The following is a 20702-nucleotide window of genomic DNA, read 5'->3' on the forward strand; positions in this document are numbered from 1 at the left end:
CGCGAGTCTGCTGCTCGCTGGAGCGAGCGCTTCTATTGGGTGGGATCATAACGGACCGGCCGGCGACCGCGCCTAGACGCGGATATAACCGACATAGCCTCTATCGCGGTCGCTTATCTGCCTAGCTACCTACCTACCTTTTTGCATTTTTGGCAAAGCCGCGCGTCGGCAGCCAGACGAACAGCATAGACCGCAGCGGCATCTGTTGCTCCGAACGATCGCGCGTAAACCTCGCCCGCACGATCGTTTCCCGACGTGGTAGACGAACGCTCGGTTCGCGCCAAACCTGCTTCGATCGTCCGCCATAGGCAGCAGCAGTCGCTTGAAGCACACGTCGAGCCGCTGCTTCGGCGCGAAGTTGCACGCTGATTGCACCTTCTCCCCCGTCGAGAGACTCCGGGCAGACCGTTCGTTGGATCGCCGATTTGTCGGATCGATACTGCGGATCAATCGGGAAAATTAATCTCACGCCGATCTCCAACGTCGCTTGTATGCGGATCGTTTTCGCAACGACGGAACGCGAGTCCGTTGAAGCCAAATCGATGTCGAGCAAGCTCAACTATTTAGTTAGAACGAGATAGCGAGTGACGATTGTTCCCTCGCCGAAGTTCGATTGAGATCTCGCGTCTCAGAGAGCATCATTGACCACCGACGTTATCGATAACGATACAATAATGAATACGATTGAATAATATGCCGTCATTGTGACCGGAGAATTATCTATAACACGCAATAACGGTCGTAATTGCGGAGAATTTTACTTACTTCCTTGGTGGGGGAACCATCTTGAATTTGATCGTTGCAAAATTAGTCGATTGTTTAGTCTCGTATCGTTCTTATAGTTCGATCGATATATCGAAGTAAACCGCTTCGCATTTCTCGATCAAGACGTTCTTTTAGGAGGCAATATGTCGGAAGTGTACTGCGTCGTTGAAATTGCGCAGGTAATTTTGCGAATTTTACAAGGCAATTCCCAATGTCAAAGGCCAGAATAACAAAGGCTACGTTCAGAAAACACAGGCGATCAGAATTAGCGGTCAGTGATTATTGGCCTTTACTGTTAGATTCCTAAATTTAGATCAATTATGCTGACAAATTACTCAACCGTTGCATGTACAACCATTGTGTGTTCTGAACGCAACCAAATACAATCCTAACAAATGATGGCACACCGATAACGCGAAACGATCACTCGTACATTCGTCATTTATCCAATGCCACATATTAAGAATATTCGTGTGTCGATTTTTTTGTCAACTGATTCGTCTTTCGCGACATAAACTGTTTCGGATTAACCAATCACAATAAAGAAAACGTTGTTCTTTCTGATTGGCTAATTAAGTACTACTCTACTCGTTGAGTGATATTTTAGAAAGCAGCTCGGAGTGAAACAGAATCTGTCACTAATCAGTACATATTTTCGGAACTTAAAAAGAAACAGATATATAGCTGTGATTTTGTATAAAAAAAAAAAGAAAGTAAAACTAGTGCAACCAGTTCAGTTATAAAGAACAGACCTAGAGCTCGCAAATACGCAAAGTGCGACGCTAATTCATTTTCCGTTGTACTTTACCGCCATTTTAAAATTTATTTAACCGGACACTACGAGACAAAAAAAGTTCATTGCGTCAGAAATGCTCGCTTATTACAAACGCTTTACGCGATGACCTTATCTGGGAATCCTTGTTGATAAGCAATTTTAACCGACAAGAGCAGGTGGACGCACGATTTCAATTGGCGCGATCATCCGAGTAAATACAGCGGCCGGCAAAGATAAGGAGCGCGAGCGAGTGCTGACGGGTAGGGAAGCTGAGAAGGACAGTTGTTTGTTCGAACGGGCGCGATACTGTCGTCGGTGTGAGTCGTCGTTGTCCGTCGCGATATACGTCGAAAAGTGTTCGCGAGCTTTGACGAACGTGTGAAAATTGGCAAGTACACACGCTTTCCTGCACTGTGTATGAATTATCACGATGTCGATGCCATCACGTGTGAGAGCATTCGTGCCCAACAGCAAGGCGTCATCGTCTTTCTTTACGTGCTTCAACATCCCCAAAACGAAGTCCAAGCATGTTACGTGTGTCTCCTGCAGCCACAAGTTCTACGTACCAAGTAATTGCGCTTGTCAACTTTTATTCGTCCTTTTATCCTTAGTGCGTGACGATATCACCGCGCAACGCCACTATTGATTCGCACACGCCGGTGTTTTTTTCGTAATATCGGCGTATCTTTGTGAAGAAATGCACAACGTATGTGTGTCGTCGAAGTTTGTACGACGCCGTGTACAATGCCGATCATGACGAAGTTCGTGAATGTTAGATGTTAGTTACGATTTAATCGATAAATACACAGAGTGAAAAAGGCCGGCACGCGCCGGAGAGGTTAGGATTCCATGTGTCTCTTCCAAGTTGCCCTGTAGCATGAAATGCTTATAGTTCGGGTGATAATTTAGTGCTTTTCTCACATTCATTCGATGCTTTGATGAAAATAGACATATGCAGATGATTAAATCGTAAACGAAATGTTTAAATATTTGATTCTATGTACTCACAGTTAAAGAAGTTTCATATCTTTTAGTAAGAGTTTTATTTTGATTGATTATATATAACATTCTTATAGATAATATTTCTTGCATGTAAATATATATATATATATTATATATAATTATATCTGACATACGTAGAATATTTTAATAAAAGATGCATATATTTATATATTGTCCTTCTGTATTATTATACAACATAAAGATATATATATCTTGTACATTTATATACATATAGCTTGTACAATTATAACACTTTAATATTGTGAGGTAAATTACTAAAGATAATTTGTTTAATCCAAATAGTTACAGACAAATCGTTGCTGACTGGATCCTTAATTCCTTTGGTATTACCTTGTGGGCATCCCATTTGCAGTGGATGTGTGAAAAAGAAAACTATATCTTGTCCTTTATGCAAAACTAATGTGAAAGATAATATTAAAAAACTCCCATTGAACTTATATACTCTGGGCCTACTTGTTTCATCAAGCCAGCAGCGCCCAGCAGAAAATGATGATGAAGATTTTGCATTTTGTCATAAGCTGGCTGTACGGTTACGGCAAATTAAAACCCAAGGTTAGACTTGGAACTTAATAACAGACTAAATATATTTGCCAAAGTGATTGAGGAGAAAATTTAACAGTTTCGTTTGCTTGTAGGATATTGTCATGAATGTGGGAATTCTGCTTCTGTTAAGTGTGTGCAATGTATGGTTCTCTTTTGTTCCAGCTGCTACTCTAAAGTAATTTGATGCTTTTTTTTTAAATAAAATATGATGTTTATTAGTTAAGCACATTGGTAATAACGTCTTGTAATTTCCATTCTATTTTGTAGATTCATGGAAGAGCATTGCAGAACCACACGCAAATCTTACTAGTTAAAGAGGAAGATGGAAATTTCTGTCAGATTACAAACAGTTGTTTACCAACATGCTCTGAATCATTAAGCTATTTTTGCAATGACTGTAACATATCTGGCTGTTCAAATTGCATGTTGCTAAAGCATAAAATGCACAGTTATATCACGTTACAAAAGAAGGTTAGTATTTGAATTACAGCAAATTAGTTGCACGTTGTTATGTAGTATTTAATTAATCTGCGGAATTTCTTTTACAGAACGAGGACATGATGGCTGAGTTCAACGAGGTCAATCAGAAAATCATCGAGAATTTGCAAAGGGTCACCCAGGTGAAACAGGTGAGTACCCATTTTCAACAAATATTTTTATTAGCCAGAAAACCGTTCATACAATTGATACGAGGCGAGTATGTGTTAGAAAGAAAGTAATCAATAAATAAATTTATTAACAATTTTAGTAAAATATTAGGTACACGTAGACAGAACTATATTTGATTCTTTAATAATATTCAAGATTATTCAGTGATAAATTATAAGTGGATACTCGAGTCATATACTCGCAGATATATCAAGGAAATGCATACTTTAGGTTGAAACGTTTACTAAATATAACATCGCGATATATTTTCCGTATCGATCGCCACAGAGAAAATATGTGGTTACATATACTATATAATATGATATATATGTATTGATATACTTATGAACAAATGGCGAAACCTATTCGACATTTTTTACGGACGATATAGTATACGCGGTGAAGATATTGATTATACTCTCGGCGCGCATCGCGCGTACTTCCACTATTACTATTTACGTCATTTTCCGTTGAGATACGAAAGTTATGCGACTCGACGTTGCGCACAACTGCGATAATACACAGTACTAGGCGATTCGTCAGGCGTAGATCGAAAGAGATAGCGCTTCGCCAAACGGGCGAGCACTTTCGGTTATAAATAGTACACAATACGCATATGACTAGAGGGAGTACAAGAAATACCTAATATATCATCAGCCATTTCATACCCGTACATAGCGATCGCGATAATCTAACTTACTTTTTACACGCGATCCTCTCTATCATTAAATCACATATAACTCTATCATACACATATTGCACTTTTTCGGGATTGCGAAGCAGCTTCGCAACCCACGATGGGTTTTTGCTGTTCATTTATCATAATGGCAACGAGACACATACAGTGTGTCATATGTAAAAACTAAGTTATTTAACACATAACGCTATATGCGTCTACTCGTCGTCGTCGTCGTCGTCCGTCGTTTGCGGCTTTCCCTTGTGTTTATTCTTCTCTTCTTGCTGCTTCTTCAGCTTCTTCTCCTTCATTTTTGCCTCCATCTCTTTGAACTTGAGTTCCAAATATCGATCTACTTCCGGGCCGGTGAAATCCTCCGGGAACTTCGGCATAATTGGTAGAATGTACTTATACAGTCGTTCGTTCAGCACATATAGTTGAGTGGTCGTCTCGCATTTCACGTTGAACCACCAGTCGCAGGTCAACGCCACCTGACTGAATATCGTACCGTTCGGACATAAGAATGATGACTTGCCGCCGTTTAGGTCGCAATAATGCCATACCTGAAAACAATGTTATTGTTATCAACTCGGAAAGTCAAAATTCGCGAATGTTACAGACTGCGTTCCGATATTCACTGCAAATCTATAATATAACGTGAACTGTAGTAGTGAATATCAAAACGCAGCTATAATCGAGACAAGAGCGTCTCCAAGTATTACAACAAAGGAAAAAATCGAAATAATCCGAGAAATATTTCAAGGATTCTGATTTTTTTATAATCGCTTTTCATATCAGTAACTTGAAATTTCATCAAACAGACACTATGGGCGTGTTCATAGTTCAATCTTAACATCTAAATCGTTTCGAATTCGTAAGGTGAAAGATTCAAGATGATTTGAAACGTAAAATTGAATGATAAATATCGCCCTAAAAATTATAATAATTTCAAGCGCCACACTCACTTGACATCCGGTGGCCGGATCGCCGAAGAATCCTTTGTACCTTTGTTCCTTGCAACTGAAGGAAGTTTCCGGTATGGTCGCGTACGCCGGGTAGTCCACGTTCGGTTTTCCGCGCGTCGCGCCGTACTTTGCCGACGTTTTCGGCATCTTCGTTCCCGATGTAATTTCATTCGGCGCCACGTAGTCCTTCTTCGGAGGTACCTCGGTGGAAATCGGCACGGTGTACCGTTCGTCCTGCAGGACGTCGTCGCTGAGGTCTTCCGTGATCTCGTAGGAGTGATCGGTGGATTCATCGGGTCTCACGGTCGGCCTGAACCTATGCTTCGCGTCGTTGGAGATATCCTGAACGTAGGGCACGTAGTATTCCACCTTCTCGTCCTTCACGTGATTGTAATCAGGCTGTACCGGCGTCTTGATCGGCGCGTCGTCCACGTAGTCCGTCGCCTTGTATTGCTCGGGGTCCTCGGTGAAATACAGAGGATTCGGCGTCACCTGGAACTTCGTCTCCGTGATCACTTTCGGCCGCGTATACGTCTTGGGCTTGTAATTGTCGTAGCCGTTCAATCGGGGCGGCAACGGTGACGACGACGGCCCTTGTGGCTGCGGGAAGTCCTCCTTTCGCGAATTGTGCAGGATACTGAGGATCTCCACGAGCGCCTTTATGCTATTGTCAATGTTGTCTTTGTCCAGCCTCTCCGGCAGTCGTTCGGACAATTGGAAGCTTTCGATTAGGTTGTTCAGATTGACGCTCGGCTTTCGGTAAACCGGCGAGATGAACGACGGCTTCCTCTCGGCCGTCTCATACTGCTGCTTCACCGGTTGCTGCACCGACGACGGGATGTATCTCACCCTTTCAAATTCATTGCTCGGGTAATTAAAGGCGGCAACCGGTCTCACCGTGTAATCCTGATCGTATTCGTCCTGCGAGCCGCCGATTACCGGTTTCTTCAGCAAATGCTCCCTCGCAGGCGGCCGCAGCGGTCTCGCGTAGTATCGATTCTCCTTGTGCAGGATCAGATTGGAGGGCGTGGTGATCTCGGGATAGGTCTTTTGGATCTGATAGACTTGCGGATAAGCTGACGTCGAATATTCCGCGTAGTTGATCTTGGCGTTGTACTTGACCGGCGAGAAATAGTCGTTGTCGCCGCCGACGTTCCTGGGATCGAATTGCACGGACGGGATGAACTTTGCGTCCTGGTTAGCAGGAACGACGCGATACTTGTTACCGCCGCCTCTCCTCGGGATGCCGGCTATCCGTAGCAAAGAGTGCTGCAAATGCTGCTGCAGCTGTTGTTGTTGCTGCGGAGTTTTTCGGAACAGGGTGACCGGGAGCTCCTTCGCATAATTTTGCGCCAGCGCGGCCTGCCCGTTCACATAGTTGTTGGCGACGTAAAAAGTCATGTAGGGTATCAATCTTCGGAATCTCTCCTTGAATAACGTCAGGTTCATGTTTGCCAATAGTTCCTCCCCGTCATCCTCCGAAATAGCGCTAGTCACGTTCGGCTCCGTCGGCGATGCTCCGCAGCTTTGCATTGATAACAACACTGCAACTGAGAAAAAAAAAAGCTTCGTTCTTTATCGTCCTTTTTCATATCGATTCCGCTGTCTCAGTTCGTAGCTTGTAACATTCTGTGTTGAAATTATTTTGTCATCGAATCTCCTGCTTTATATCTTTGATGACACGCAAGTTAATATTTACAACAGTACACTGACAGAAAAAAGTGCCTTATTTAAATCAATATTTGTCAAGGAGTATTGGAGTAAATTAATTAAAAGTAAATTTGAGTAATTAATTAAAAGTACCTTTTCCTTTCAGTGTAACAATACAAGTCAGGACGTTTGTTTCTCCTTGTTTTTCCTGAATGTGTTAAAATCGTCGCGCAAAGAACCGTCCGAAATATGAATGCGGAACCAAAATTTCAACTCGGGGTTGCGTCCTCGATACGATATCGTCGCGGATAACATGGGCGCGGCAGAATGTGAGGAGAGAATGAGAGATAACGCGGGTACGTCTCTGAAATATCCCGGTACACTCGACGGAGACACGAATCGTGGAAAGGGGAGGACGGAGACCGTTCTCGAGGGTTGAAGGTTGAGTCTAGCGAGATAGAGGAGGATCGGTACGTTTTTAGTGGTTCCGCCACTCGAACGTGCCAACGCGAATATACCCCGGTCGCGAGAGTGTGCCGATACATGTATATACGTGTTCTCTACGTACTACGCACGCACACGAGCGTACCTTTATTCTTGCCATCTCGCCGCGCGTGCAAAAGCGCTGGCCAGCCCGCTCTCTTTCTCTCTCTCTCTCCCCGAATATTTTCCTTCTAATTTAATTTCACCTGCGTGGAGCGCAGTACGCGCGTTACCTCGCACGTCCCGAGGACGAGGGTGGAGATTCAGACGGGGAGTGTGCATTGCGCCGCGGATATAACGATGCGCGGTCGCTTTTCGAGAGGTCGATTAGAGGTGTATTTCGTGCGGGGGCGAAACCGGAACGTATAGAGGGTGAATTCTTTCTCGATTCATCTCTCTTCTGTCTCGTTGCGCTCTACCGTCGAGACGAGGAGGGGAGGACTGCGTTCGGGACTGAAAATTTCCGGATTCTCGACATCCGCGCCACGTCGCTCCGCGAAATATCCGCGTCCCCCCCGCGTCCCGTACGTTGTTTCTACCGGCGTGAATGAATAATTACTTGCGCGCGGTTTTGAACTTCATTCGCGAGGCATTCTAAAAACGTGCGTATCTCATCAGAAGCAACAATGGGGTCTATTTATCCGCCGTACAGCGCGGCGCGTTCTCCCACGGGAGCAGTTGGTCCATGAGATACCGCTATCTTGGTCCGCAACGTACTACGTATATAGTTTCTGTGTGAATAATTCTATCATTGTTAAATTCGCCACATCGCGCGGTGTGCATTTGCACGCGGCAAATTAAAAGGGAACATCGACGCTGAATTTTTTGCACGACAAACACTGACCGTTATCCTACGTCGCGATCCGACGGATAGAATTTTACTTTCCGCTACACGTAACGGATTTCGAATCAACCCAATCGAAATCCGAATCCCTCTGATCTCTTTTTTTTTTTTCCGAGGGATTAAACAAACCACACGTGCCGCGTAATTTTTTCTTCAATATCACCCGACCTCGTTCACCCCGTGGGTATTCTCCGGCACGCCCTGCGCGACGAGTACTCTCGTCCACTTTTTAATTCGCGAGCTTTCGTCACATCGTCCGGCTGGTGGATATTGCGGTGTACGAGATGTGACGGGGGTGTGGAGTGGCGTGGAGGGAAACGTGTGGCTCGGAGTGGTGCCGGATATAAACCCGCCTCACTAGACTCGCCATGAATTTTTATAAACCGATTATTTAGCGTCGATGTAACAAAGTGCAGCGAGCCCGTTGAAAGAGCGTCGCGCGGCTCTCCAAGCCGGCGCACATCAAAGGGACGCGCGTCCCGGCCATATTACTCTCTCTCTCTCTCTCTCGTGCGCGCGTGGGTTACACACAGTTATACACCGACCCCGACCTGGAAATCCAATTCGATTCTGCATGAAATGAGTCTGGAAACTCTGTCCGCCTCCCTCCGCGTTGCGGCGCAGCGCGGAACGGAGCACGGGGCGCTTTATTAATCCTGTCAGCGCGAAACGTGATTGAAAAATTCGCAAAGCGCGTGTGCCCCGCGCGATCTCTGAGAGGCGCTCGTCTTGAAAATTTTCAAAGCGCGAGCATCGTCCGCGGAATGCATTTTCTGCGTCTTTACGTAAAGAGATACGCGCGTGGGCCGAGGCGTTGTATTTTTCGCGCGAGTTTGCCTCGTGAAGGAAGCCGCCAAGTTTAAAAGAAATCAAAGGGAATCTCGCTTGTGTTTCTCCGATAGAATCACTTTCGCGTCGACCCGGGGGCATCTGTTATTCACGAAGAAATCGAGACTAGTTTCCAGATGCGAGCCAAATGTCGCAATTATCGAAAAATTACGAGCCTTAATATCGTCAAGTTAATATAAACAACCATGTGATGTAAATTTCGACATTTGATTTCGTTACGAAGCAACATCTCGTTCCCAGCACGTCGTCTCAGACGAATCGAACGCGAAAGACCTTTCACTTTTACCGTCCCGCGCAAAAAACAATTATTCCTCGAATTGGATCTCAGCCAGACGGAAACGGTGAGCAAGGTTGCCTTCTTCTTTTTCCCAGTCATCGCTCGATAGTCACCCCTCCCCACCGATCTTTTCGTCGTTCTCCCTTCATCTCGGATGTCAGTCCAACCGATGAAATTCTAACTCGAGTTTTGCGTTGCGCAATGCGCATCGTATCACGTGAAAGTACGCAGTGACGGGCCAGGGTCTCGTGCCGATCCACCCGGTAACCCGATACGGAATATTAATTGGCGAGTATTGGTCTCCCAGATTACGTTATTTCGAACGCGCGTGACTTGGAAGCACGACAGACAAGAGGTCATGTCGCGCTAAAAGAGACAGAGAGAGAATCGCGAAACAGATGCGGTTGGAATACAGACGTAGCCTTGTTCTCGGCCAACCTTTCCCGTTCAACGTCGAAGCGAACAAAAATTCTCGAATTTAATTACACAAGGATCTACGCTCCCGAGTGCGCGATATTTAATTAATTTCCGACGGGACGAGGGTGAGTTGCGGCACTCCATAGCGAAACGAAACGGGAACGATGTCTATTTTCGCGACGCGCAATTCTGCATAATGAACACACCTGTACTCGCCTATTCCCCCCCCCCCCCCNCGTAATGTATAGAACGCCGCATTCAGCAAAAAATAACTACGAATAATTGATGTCGACGTGGGGACGAAGCGTCGAAGCTTCCAATCGCGCGTGGCTGTGAAATTACTGCGACCGTCGCTTTATTTATTGCACACGCGCGCGAGAGACGAAGGGCCGTCGCTCTGAGGGGCGTGCAATATGCGCGAGAAAATCAAGCCATTTTTCATCCTCGGCCACGCGAGGATGGAAATTCTTAATGAGTGAAATATCGCAATTCCCACCCGACACCGGAGAAACATGGCGTCGTGCGAAAGTCCCTGAATACGTAGCGCCTGGTGTCACTGAATTTATCATTTGGAAGCATGTTAGAACGAGTCGGAGAATTTTGAATACGCAGAGAGGAACGATGGGAGTACAAGGGAATCGTTTTATTTATCATTCGTATAATTAAACGCGAATGTTTGATTCCGATAACTTTGGCGTCGTGATAACGTCGGTGTCAAAGTTATCGCGATCGTGCCTGTACGTCGAACTTCATGGGTCGCGTCCATCCTTTTGTCCCCGTTTTAACTTTGATACACGCATATTCCAATGACGCACACACGTGCGACGCACGACATCGCGCACTTACAATTCCGATATTTACCTCGATGAAGATACGTAATATGGCGACGTGGAAATAATGATTCACACATCAGCACTATTGTGTTTCGAATTTATAGCCGGCGATATCAATGCGAAATTTAATAATTATCCGGTATTGCGCTAAGCAGTGCGAAAGGAATCGCGTGTTTTTCTCCCACAATACGTACGCGTACGCACGTAACGAAGGTAATTATACACACATGATACCGAAGCGAAATCGCGATAGCCTGGCCGGGGAGGCTGGAGAGAGAGCTGATCCTCAGTTTGTCTCGCGGAATCGTCAATAAGCGTAATTGCTCCGCGTACGTGCGCGTATGCATCGCCTCCGAAACGAACGAGAAGGAGAAACGTGGCCGGCCGTTTGCCGCAAGGCGGATAGCGAGAGAAGTCTGTGAAATAACGGTATTTTCAAGGATAATCACGTGTGCCGATGGCTGTATAACCGGGCTATCAATTTCCCAGTCCCCGGTATACATAAATCTTCCGTCTCTTCGCGCGATTAACAAACATCAGCGAGAACCGGACGAGATGGACCGTACATGACAGGATGGATTTTCGCGACGCGCAATTTTCGGACGAAGCCGCGATTTCGCACGTGATTTTAAATTTGCGTTCGCAACGGCACGGTGGAATGAGTTTGTTATATTTTTTTTTCCCAATATTCAGTATTTCCGTAAATAGGTTTCGGTAATGAACAATAAAAATTTATGTGTGCTAAAACAAAACGTCTTTTTGACTCACCGATTGAATAAATCTCATATGTTTAATAACGTAAGATGTAACAACTTTCTTTCAGTTTACTTTCTTCTTTGATGAATTTTATTATTTAAAATCATAAAATTCTAGAAAAAAGAACATGCAATAGGTATATTAACGTATTATGAACTTGAATGTTCGTCTGATAAGAGATTTAACGCATTTAGTTAACCTGAGAACGTTTGACCTTTTAAAATTATGTCACCTAATGGCTAATCTACGATATGTACTCTTCCGAGATTATTCAATTTCAAGTGATTCTAATAGATTTCGCAGACTAACGTTGATTTAAATGTGAAAATTTAATCTAAACAAAGTTTAAAAGAGATATTGTTTCAATAATTGTTCATTAAAATAAACATTTCAATCGCACAAGTTTGAAAATAGTACATTCGGCAGCGATCAGATAGTGCTCTTGTTTATGTATACATAACTTGAAATATTCATCGAGAAAATGTAAATATGTAACACGCATGAAAAATGAATAATACATTCGTGTTCACATTTCTGTACAAGTACGAAACGAACGTGCTTGTATCACTTCGAAGCACAGTACGAAAATTCAGGTCATACATAATTTAGGAAACGTGTCCGATTCTTTCCGTTGCATTCTTGTCGCAATTTCGAATTTCCGTCCCATTATACGGCGACTTGGCGAGTAAAACGAGCAATCGGCACATCGTGAGGAGGAAAAGCGTGGAATTTTGATCGCTCAGCCGCGCCGGATCGTGCTCGAAAAGTGGTCGTGAAAAACGCGGCTTCTAACTGAAGATACTGCAATCGTAAAAGCGTACGATGCCGCGGCAAGTCCTATATAACACTGCGAAGTGTTGACACTTGTGCCGCGCTCGAGCGCGGTGTGCCGTCGCGCGGGGTCACGTTTCTCATTGTCGGCCGTATCTTATGTCGCACGAGGGAGGCGAATTTCTCCCACGGCCGCCGTCGGCAAACGAGCGAAACGTCGTCGTGCGAATCGCGCCGGGGTGACGAGATGATCCGTGGTGTTCGCATTTGGAATTCACGGGCTCGCCGATGCAAGAGAAGAGAGCAGTTCGGCGCGTTAAATACGCGTCGTCGGTGGTGGTTAGCGGGCGTTTCTGGCTTACGGTTGACCCGTCTCAGCATGGAGCTCCGGGAATCCGGAAAAAGCGGATGCGCGCCGTCGCGTTTTGCGCGTCATTTAATTAAAGCCGGAAAACGAGCCGCGTAATGACACTGGCGCGCGCGCGGAGGCTCATCGCATTTCGACGAGCACCCAGCTCGTGCCCGGGCAGGGCGGGGTCGCGCGGCAGGTCCGAGCGATTCGACTGGAGGATTCTGCGGATGCAAATGCGCCCGGTCTGCCGCACCGCGGAACGGTCGGTTGTAACCGGCACTGAAGCGGACCTTAAGGGGATACAAAGCTGTGAAATTGGACGGAACAAGAACGGCCGGAAATGTAAGTTAAGATGGGAGGCGCCGTATATCATCCGGATGCCTCGCGGCGCGGAACTTGAATTTCACCGTGGGATCCACTCCGAGGAGATACTCTTGGCCGCGCCGGGGAACAACACTCGCGGATGTCGTTAAGGAGAGACGGCGAATTTTTCGGGATATTGTAACCGAATCTCTCTTTCTCTCTGGAGTGCGAATTTGTTTTACTTATTAAAACAATATTTCCATCGTCGCTTCTGGGTGGAACTTTGCTCGGGCCGTTGGAAGGACGAAGCGACTGTGGTGTCGCGGGCGGTCCGCGGTTTCTTTGAACGTACCGTTCCACGGTTGCACCTTTGAGTCATTTTACGCGATCGGAAAGAATAGCCGCTTATATTATTATGCGCGTAACACAGCTGCCGCGCGATTACCGTTTGATTTGTCGTTCGCGTGTCTCTTTGCCGCGCGGCGAGCGGTTCGATTAGCTCGGCCAAATCAGATCATGCGGACGCCGGTTAAATAGAAACCAGAGCCTCCCATCGAAATGATAGTCAATAAACGCTTACGCTCCAATAGTTTAGCGGAAAATGTGCAAACGTTTAAATGTCAACAGATAACCAGTTCGCTTGGGTACACTGTCCACGGCGCGCGATCAATCGATCCGGCAGTGACACTTCCTGTTCCCGACCGCACGTTCTATAGCCAACTCGCGCCTACAACAACGCGGCCGCGATTTTCGTCCTGACTTTCTCCTCGCCGCGGGAAGATCCGAAATTCTTGATAATTATCCTCTCGGCAACACGCAGTAAACTCGAGAAAACGTCTCTCTCTATCTCTTTTTAACGCGCTTACACGCAGTCGCGAAACGATGGCGTAAAATCGAAATCCGTTTTCGCTTCGGATGAGGCAAATCTATAGCTTCGATAAAAAGAGAGAGAGAAGAGAAAGAGACGGTCGCGGAGGAAAAGGGTGCTTAATGATAACGATACCGCGAGAGAAAGGGGAAGAGGCAAATATGTGCGCGCCGGCTATTGCTTATACGTTGCCGCCGGTACGTTGTATTAATCTTCGTTTGTCTGCCTTTCGGGCTTTCGCATTGTCCGCCGGTACAATCGGGCGAAATCAATCGATTCAGGGAAACACCGTATTCCCCTCGAGGATCGGCGCGGGTAGCCGCTCTCAAAGACCTCGGCTGATCGCTGTAGCGTTACAAATGCAGCAAGCCCGAAGAATGGTAATAGGTTGCATGTGTCCCTAATGAACCCTTCGGAATGGCCACGCGCGTTTACATTGTACGGCATAAACCGCGAGGGGATATACGGCGGGGCCGCTACAGGATGGTGGCGACGATGGGGGGCATTAAATTCGTTAGTCCAAGTGCGCGTAAAAATCTTGGTGTTTGCCGTGTCGCACAAAGGAAACGTTTCGGCAAACACCGAGGCGTTTCCGGGAGGGAATTCGAAAACGGCCGGCAGCCAGTTTCGCCGCGTCGATAGAGATGGCGTTCAGTACATGAAGATTGCTCGTGCTGCGTTTTATTTTATCGAGAAATTCAATTCGTTGTTGTGGGCCCGGCAGCGGGCGGTTTTGGGAATCGTTTTTGGGAGCGCGATTGAACGCGAGTATTGTATTGCTTATTTAATAGAATCCGAAAACGGCCGAATTCACACAGGGAGATCAAATTCGCGTGTTTGAAGGGTCCAACCTACGGAGTTTACCAAGTTTCGGCATTTTGTTTTATTTAGTTTTGCGCAAAGTTTCACGTTTATTTTACGCAAGGATGCAAAGTTGAAGATTTCGTTGAATCCACCAAGTATTCGAGAAATAGCGTGAAACTCACGCTTGCACACGCACGAGCCGCGAGATACGTGACAATGCATCTGTAAAATATTGCTGGAAAGTCGCTCGTCCGATATCGCGCGCTCGAAATGCTCTCGCGTTTTCAACTACGAGCGATATACCGCTAATTTTGCATTTTCCGCCGTATTCGTAGTTGGTTAGAAAAATCACCGACTCGTAATATTGTTTGAGTTCACCGAGACGTAGAATCGCCATATTCACCGCCGCAATTATTCGGATTTTCGGCCAACTCGTTCGTTTGGTCGGATAATTTCAACTATTCGGTCCAAGTATTCCGTAAATTTTAATCGATTCCGCGCGTTCAGTCTTATTGGCCGACTCGCGCTACTCGTATACAATTTTCGCTGAAACGTTTAATAATACAACAAAGCGACGCACAGAGAAAGAGAAGGAAAAGGAAAAACGAAAAGGGAGAGAGAGAGAGAGAGAGAGAGATATCCTATCTTTTTAAAACCAATATTATGATTTCTTTTCCGATGAAAGTTTTGCTTGGACGATCCGTAAATTTTGCGTTTAGACGATTTTCCGCGTATACACGCCTCGTCGCCATAGTTAATACGGACGTTTCATGGTCAAATTAGCAGCATGGATGGTAGCCTGATAAACGCAAATACTAATCAGCAAATACTGATTGTCTTTCATTATCGTGGTTGATATAATTATTTTCTCGGGGGAGAATCTGTGCGGAGGAATAACGGGAAATAGGAGAACGCAGTCATTCGGATAATACCTATTTAATTAACAGTATACATCATCAAGCCGCGCAGATATCGCTCTTTCGAGAAATCAAATTAAATTTGTGGCAAAGCCCGTATAAATCGTATTAAGCCCACGGGCCGCCATTTTCTATCCCGACGAGTATTTCCAATTCGTATCTATGGTACACGCCCTGTTCTCTTAACCCTTCCTGATCACGCTGGCTCGACAGTTCCACTCCGTCGATCCTTTGACCCGCCGAGCAAACCATAATACCCCTCTCGTCTGCCAGAATGCTTTGAAAGTCATCTCCGTATCACGTTCGCTAAAGAACTTGTGCTGTACATATATATATATATATATATATATATATATATATATATATATATATATATACTGAGGCAATATGTAGGGCGGAGATAGTTTTATCACTTTGAACGTACGGTACAAGTACGACCCACGGAATCGACGCAAAGTGGTTTCCTAACGAAAAATTAGGATAATCGAACTTTCGCCGTGTAATTTCCGCGGTGAGCCGAGAGAGAGAGAGAGAGAAAAAGAGGGTTTTTTTGAACCACGAGTCGAGGATATCAGCTTCCTCGATACGTGACTCGGTATGCGTATATAAATTACGTCGATTCGTTAATCTGGATTTATACAGCGAATGACGTAAACGTAAAAAAAAATTTCACGAGAAAATCTACAAACAAGCACCAATTCGTACACGGGAAAAAGGAATTAGCTGTCCATGTAATATAAGTGAAATTTAATTATCAGACTTATACTTTATAGCTGTAGGAACTAAAAACTAGATCCATTAAAATTAGTTAAATTAATTAGATTTCTTAGTATTATATTAGCAACAATCTTCACCTGTGGGAGTTATTTTTTTTTTTTCCGCATAAGAATTCATACGCGGTCGCGTTGTTGAGCGTCGCAAAAGAACAAAGGGAATTCGCGTTGCATTCTGTCTTTTCTGTCCTATCTTGATGGGAGACTCGTGCGCGTGCAATTAGTTAAGCGAAAATATAGATGCATCTGCGGTAATATCTCTTAATTATACGCGACGTCGTATTCATCTCACGAGCGTCTTACGTCCCGCGTTTATCGTCTGGAAGCGTCTAATCGTCGCGATCGAACTCGTCAAAGGACCGTCTCATTCATGTTTGATATGCGCGCGCGCGATATTCCCATTTGGACGAAGACGCAAGGAACTGTTCTACGTCGACGTCGCTTAAATCCGACATGTCAGGTAACCGCCACGTCGCTCGCTCGATGCGTAACATTACGCGCAAGAAGGTTTCCTACATCGGCAACGCGGTATTGGTTTCCGGACGACATTTCACCGGAAACTCCTTACACTCGAACGAGCAGTTTCCACTCGGGCTGGGCTCGCGACGCCGTCGGGCGTCGTCGCCTGGGCTGTTGAAATTACAAACGCAACGACGACGGCCTGTCTGCTTTCGTTACGATCTTCGGGACAACTTTCGTGTGAGTTGCGCGCGCGACAAGTCGGCTGGCAAGTCGGATCTAACGACGTTAACGCTCGCGACTTACTTCCGGTTACAAATAACGCGTACGTTTCTCGTGTTCGTCGCCGACGGCAGCTAATGTAAGCGTTTTCCTGTGGAAAAATATTGCATTTTGTCAGGCGACGTAAGTGAGAATTCGTCGACGTGGCGTCGAGACGCGGAAACTAGGAGCATAAGTAGAGCGAGCACATGTGTCGCCGATTTGATCAGAAAACTATTGCCGTGCGCGGTGATGTGGCGATACTTTGAACTAAAAATATCCGGTTAACAAAGATGATGATTCAAAACTTGGTTTTATCGGACGAGCGAATCTGTCGCTTACTTTTGAAATCGCCAATCCGACCTCTGGAATTTGAAATTTCGCGTCGACTCACGACTCAGCTTTTTCCGCGTACGTATTATAGCCGTATACGTCAATATTAGAGCAATATCAAACCGTCCACATAACGGCCGTCCAAGCATGCATGGGAGAAATTTTTTTCGGAGTTCATTGAGTGACGTTCTCTATGCATCGGTGAGCAGATAAAGCACGATATAGCAGCGACACGGGAGGAATAGCCGGAGCGCCACGTATTTTTAGATATTCCGCCGCGTCCGTCCTAAATCGAACGTATAGTAAAAGCCCATCGCAATTAATCTTTATTAAAACGTGTCCGTGGCTCCTCCCCCCCCCCCCCNCCCCCCCCTCTCCCCAATATAAATCGCGTCGCGCGGCTGTAAATTACATCAACGTATTTCGCGAGAGGCACTCCTTTCGCGAGACGAAACACACGAGAGCGGTTATTAAATGGCCGGTGCAATTACAAGAGTGAAAATGCACGATGTAATGAATCGATCGTCTTGATTGATCCGTACATACGCGATTTATCACCGCTATTAATCCGCGGCTCTCTCCGCGCAAACGATTCCGGGCGACTCACGCGTTGTTAAGTGGGAAAAATGTGAAAATGAAAAGGAAGGGGGAGTTAAACGCGCGACTTTTTGGCCAAACAAGCCATCTTTTAATTACATTCCGTCGCCCGTCCCCTCCATTTCCCTGCCCGCCGCTCCGTCCGAATACTTTCCGTGCGGTTATCGCACGTGCGATATGCTCCATTTCCCGAATCACGAAGGGCGAGGGGAAAAGGAAAAGGAAGATCGTTTACAAAGAAGCGAAATTAATTACACGAGCGTCCCACGTGCCTCGAACTTGGGACGCGTCTCCGTGATCGTGAGTCCAGCACGTCGCGTCCGTTCCTCTCGCGAGGTCGGAAGATTGTCAGTGCGATCTATTCGCGAACGAACGACGGATGAGATAACAATACGTGTTCGCCGATTCCGCCTCCAGCATACCCGAGAATCGGGAGCTCTCCGCGGAGTAATCTGGAACAATAACGCTCGTGACTCACGGTCGACACCTGACCGAAATTCGATCGGCGAATGACCATGGGGAGTCGACTTAACTTGATAGTTCGTTGCTTCACGCATCGAGCGGTGTAGTCCGCTCTTCCCCGCGCCGAGAAGCTCGCGCATATGTACCTCGCTCGACCATCCCCTGCACGCATCGATTATTAATTCGAAGTCGCGGGTAGTCGCGTTCCCACCGCCCCCCCCCCCCNCGTCGTTTCTCCTCTCGCTCGCGCATCCTCCACCGCGTTTTCCTCCTTGATCCCGGCTGCATCTCGGGCCGCGTTTCCCGATGCACCGCAATACCCAGTCTCCGTTCCTTCCGCCTCGCTCCCCCTGTGCTCACTATGACTCGCACTCGAAATCCCCGGGCGGGTATTACGCTAAGCACATTAGTCGTCGCCTCTCTCTTGTGATTATACGAACTTCGTTCCTCCAACGGTCGTACGTACCGGTTATGGTTGACGTGCAACGGAGGTAAAGGCCACGTCGGTGTGTACAGGCCGAGGTCGGTAATGAATGGCCGGGTGGGAGAAGGCGAACGGCGGGATATCATCGCGGTCTCGACCATTCTTCTCGTCGACGATCTTCTACGTCGCGTTGTTCCTCGCTTCGCGCGGATATTTCATGTGCGGGGACGTAACTCGGCGCACGGTAACGCTAAACGTTGTCACGACGGATGCACGCAGGCATAATCTGGTCGATCGCGGATTCGCGTTGTTGTTTGGTGAAACGTGCTATTAAGAGGAACGTTAATTACGTCTGCGGGTCGCGAAAACGAACCGGGGGAAGCTCGGACGTTTCGTTTAGATCCGTGAGGCTGAGATTGGGAAGTCTAAGGTATGACGAGATACGTGTGAAAATACGACGGTACATGAAAACTGTCAGTCTTGGGAAAATCTGATTTATTTAATCAATGTGGTATTTTAACGCGACTGGGTCGCGCAGTTAAAATCAGCGGAGTGTGTAATTCAGGCGGCTCTCCGAGCGCTCGATGAAGATTCGTAATTAAGTTCGCGAGATAACGAGAATCGCAGAACAGTTCGGTAGTTTCTCCGCTCGCATCAATGACTAACGTTTTGAATGGCTTCTAATTAACATCTGGAACGAAACTGTCACTCCGCTCGAGCCGTCCGCTGCATTTTTAATTCTTCACTTGGCGGCGATGTTTGATGCTCCCCTTATACAGTTTCTTCATTTACGTGGAAAAGTGAGAAAGAGAGAGAACGCTGAACGAGAGGTCATTTTCAACTGGTATATATCCAGCTGATGCAATAATTAACACACAGCGCGATTCAGCGTGCAAATTGTATGGACGGTCAGCAATCGCACTGCAAATCCAAGTGTATAATTTTTACACATTTATATGTGTGAAATCACTTTTTATTTTCCAGATGATTATTATTATCTTGAAAATTCAGTGCTTTTTAATTAACATTAAAAATTAGACGGTTACAGGTTGGAGAGAAATTTCTTAGCGTTTTTCAGCAAAAGTGCTTAAGAATTGTCTCTCCAATCTAATATTTAAACATTTCCTCATAATTACACATAAAATTCACGTGTAAGAGATCTAAATGCATAACATTGGTTTATGTATTTTTATACATTTAAATTAATTGGAAACATATATATATTGTTTTTTTTTCACAAATTTTGTACTGTGTATTATATTGTGTAGAACGAAACCTATTAAATCGCCCGTTTAAATGGGTACATTAAAAAAAATAAAATAAATTGTGTTATTTTTAAGCAACAAATCAAATTACACATATAAACGTGTAGCTTTATACGCACATGTATATTTACGTGTATATTTACACAGTTGGATTTGCAGTGTATAGCATGTGTCGTTAATAGTTTATAATGTCATTAAACGTTTCGTAGTCTTTGCCTTTTGCTACGATTTCAATTAATCGGGGGATATTAATTAAACATAGGAATTATATGAATAATGATGATTTTGATTATATAACGCGTATTAATCCTTCACGGTAGAATTCGGTTTGAAGCCCCCGTCTCTTGCGTTATCAATTATCCGAAATTCGCCTGTGCGCGCACGGATGAACGCCGTTATAGCCACAACGAACATTCTAATGCGTCAATTTAACGCGAGATAAAGCGAAGCCGAGGTAAAAATTGCTCGCGCGGATTTTCCGAGCCGCAAATTTTTCGCGTTAGTTTCGCGAGCTCTCGCAATAAGATTGTCGTTTCCTCGCGTTGCCGAGGACCGTCCAAATTGTCCGGATCTTCTCTTTGCGCGACCGCAAAAGTTTCCCCCATTCGT

The 20702-nt window shown here is 45.6% G+C and overlaps 2 protein-coding genes across 4 annotated transcripts in view; one reads left to right on the plus strand and one right to left on the minus strand.

The window, feature by feature from the left end:
• Positions 1–903: 903 nt before the first annotated feature.
• The window catches only part of LOC106745947 (RING finger protein 17-like), a 170070-nt gene continuing 150271 nt past the window's right edge, over positions 904–20702 (plus strand). The window contains exons 1-6 of one of the 2 annotated variants that reach the window (XM_014622000.1): positions 904–944; positions 1717–2109; positions 2846–3115; positions 3199–3281; positions 3374–3577; positions 3655–3735. In XM_014622000.1, the coding sequence (XP_014477486.1) occupies positions 1971–2109; positions 2846–3115; positions 3199–3281; positions 3374–3577; positions 3655–3735 (777 nt within the window). In that variant the 5' untranslated portion in view covers positions 904–944; positions 1717–1970. Of the gene's footprint in view, positions 945–1716; positions 2110–2845; positions 3116–3198; positions 3282–3373; positions 3578–3654; positions 3736–20702 lie in introns of those variants that run through there. The other variant, XM_014622001.1, reaches the window with a different exon arrangement.
• LOC106745949 overlaps positions 3941–20702 on the minus strand; it is a 40802-nt gene continuing 24040 nt past the window's right edge. For both annotated transcript variants that reach the window (XM_014622004.1, XM_014622005.1), the window contains exons 2-3: positions 5396–6945; positions 3941–4993 (exon numbers count right to left, since the gene is read on the minus strand). In XM_014622004.1, coding sequence (XP_014477490.1) covers positions 4649–4993; positions 5396–6945 — 1895 coding nt within the window. In that variant the 3' untranslated portion in view covers positions 3941–4648. The remainder of the gene's footprint in view (positions 4994–5395; positions 6946–20702) is intronic.

Source organism: Dinoponera quadriceps, unplaced genomic scaffold (genome assembly GCF_001313825.1).
Source record: "Dinoponera quadriceps isolate SergipeBrazil2010 unplaced genomic scaffold, ASM131382v1 scaffold1872, whole genome shotgun sequence".
NCBI lineage: Eukaryota > Metazoa > Arthropoda > Insecta > Hymenoptera > Formicidae > Dinoponera > Dinoponera quadriceps.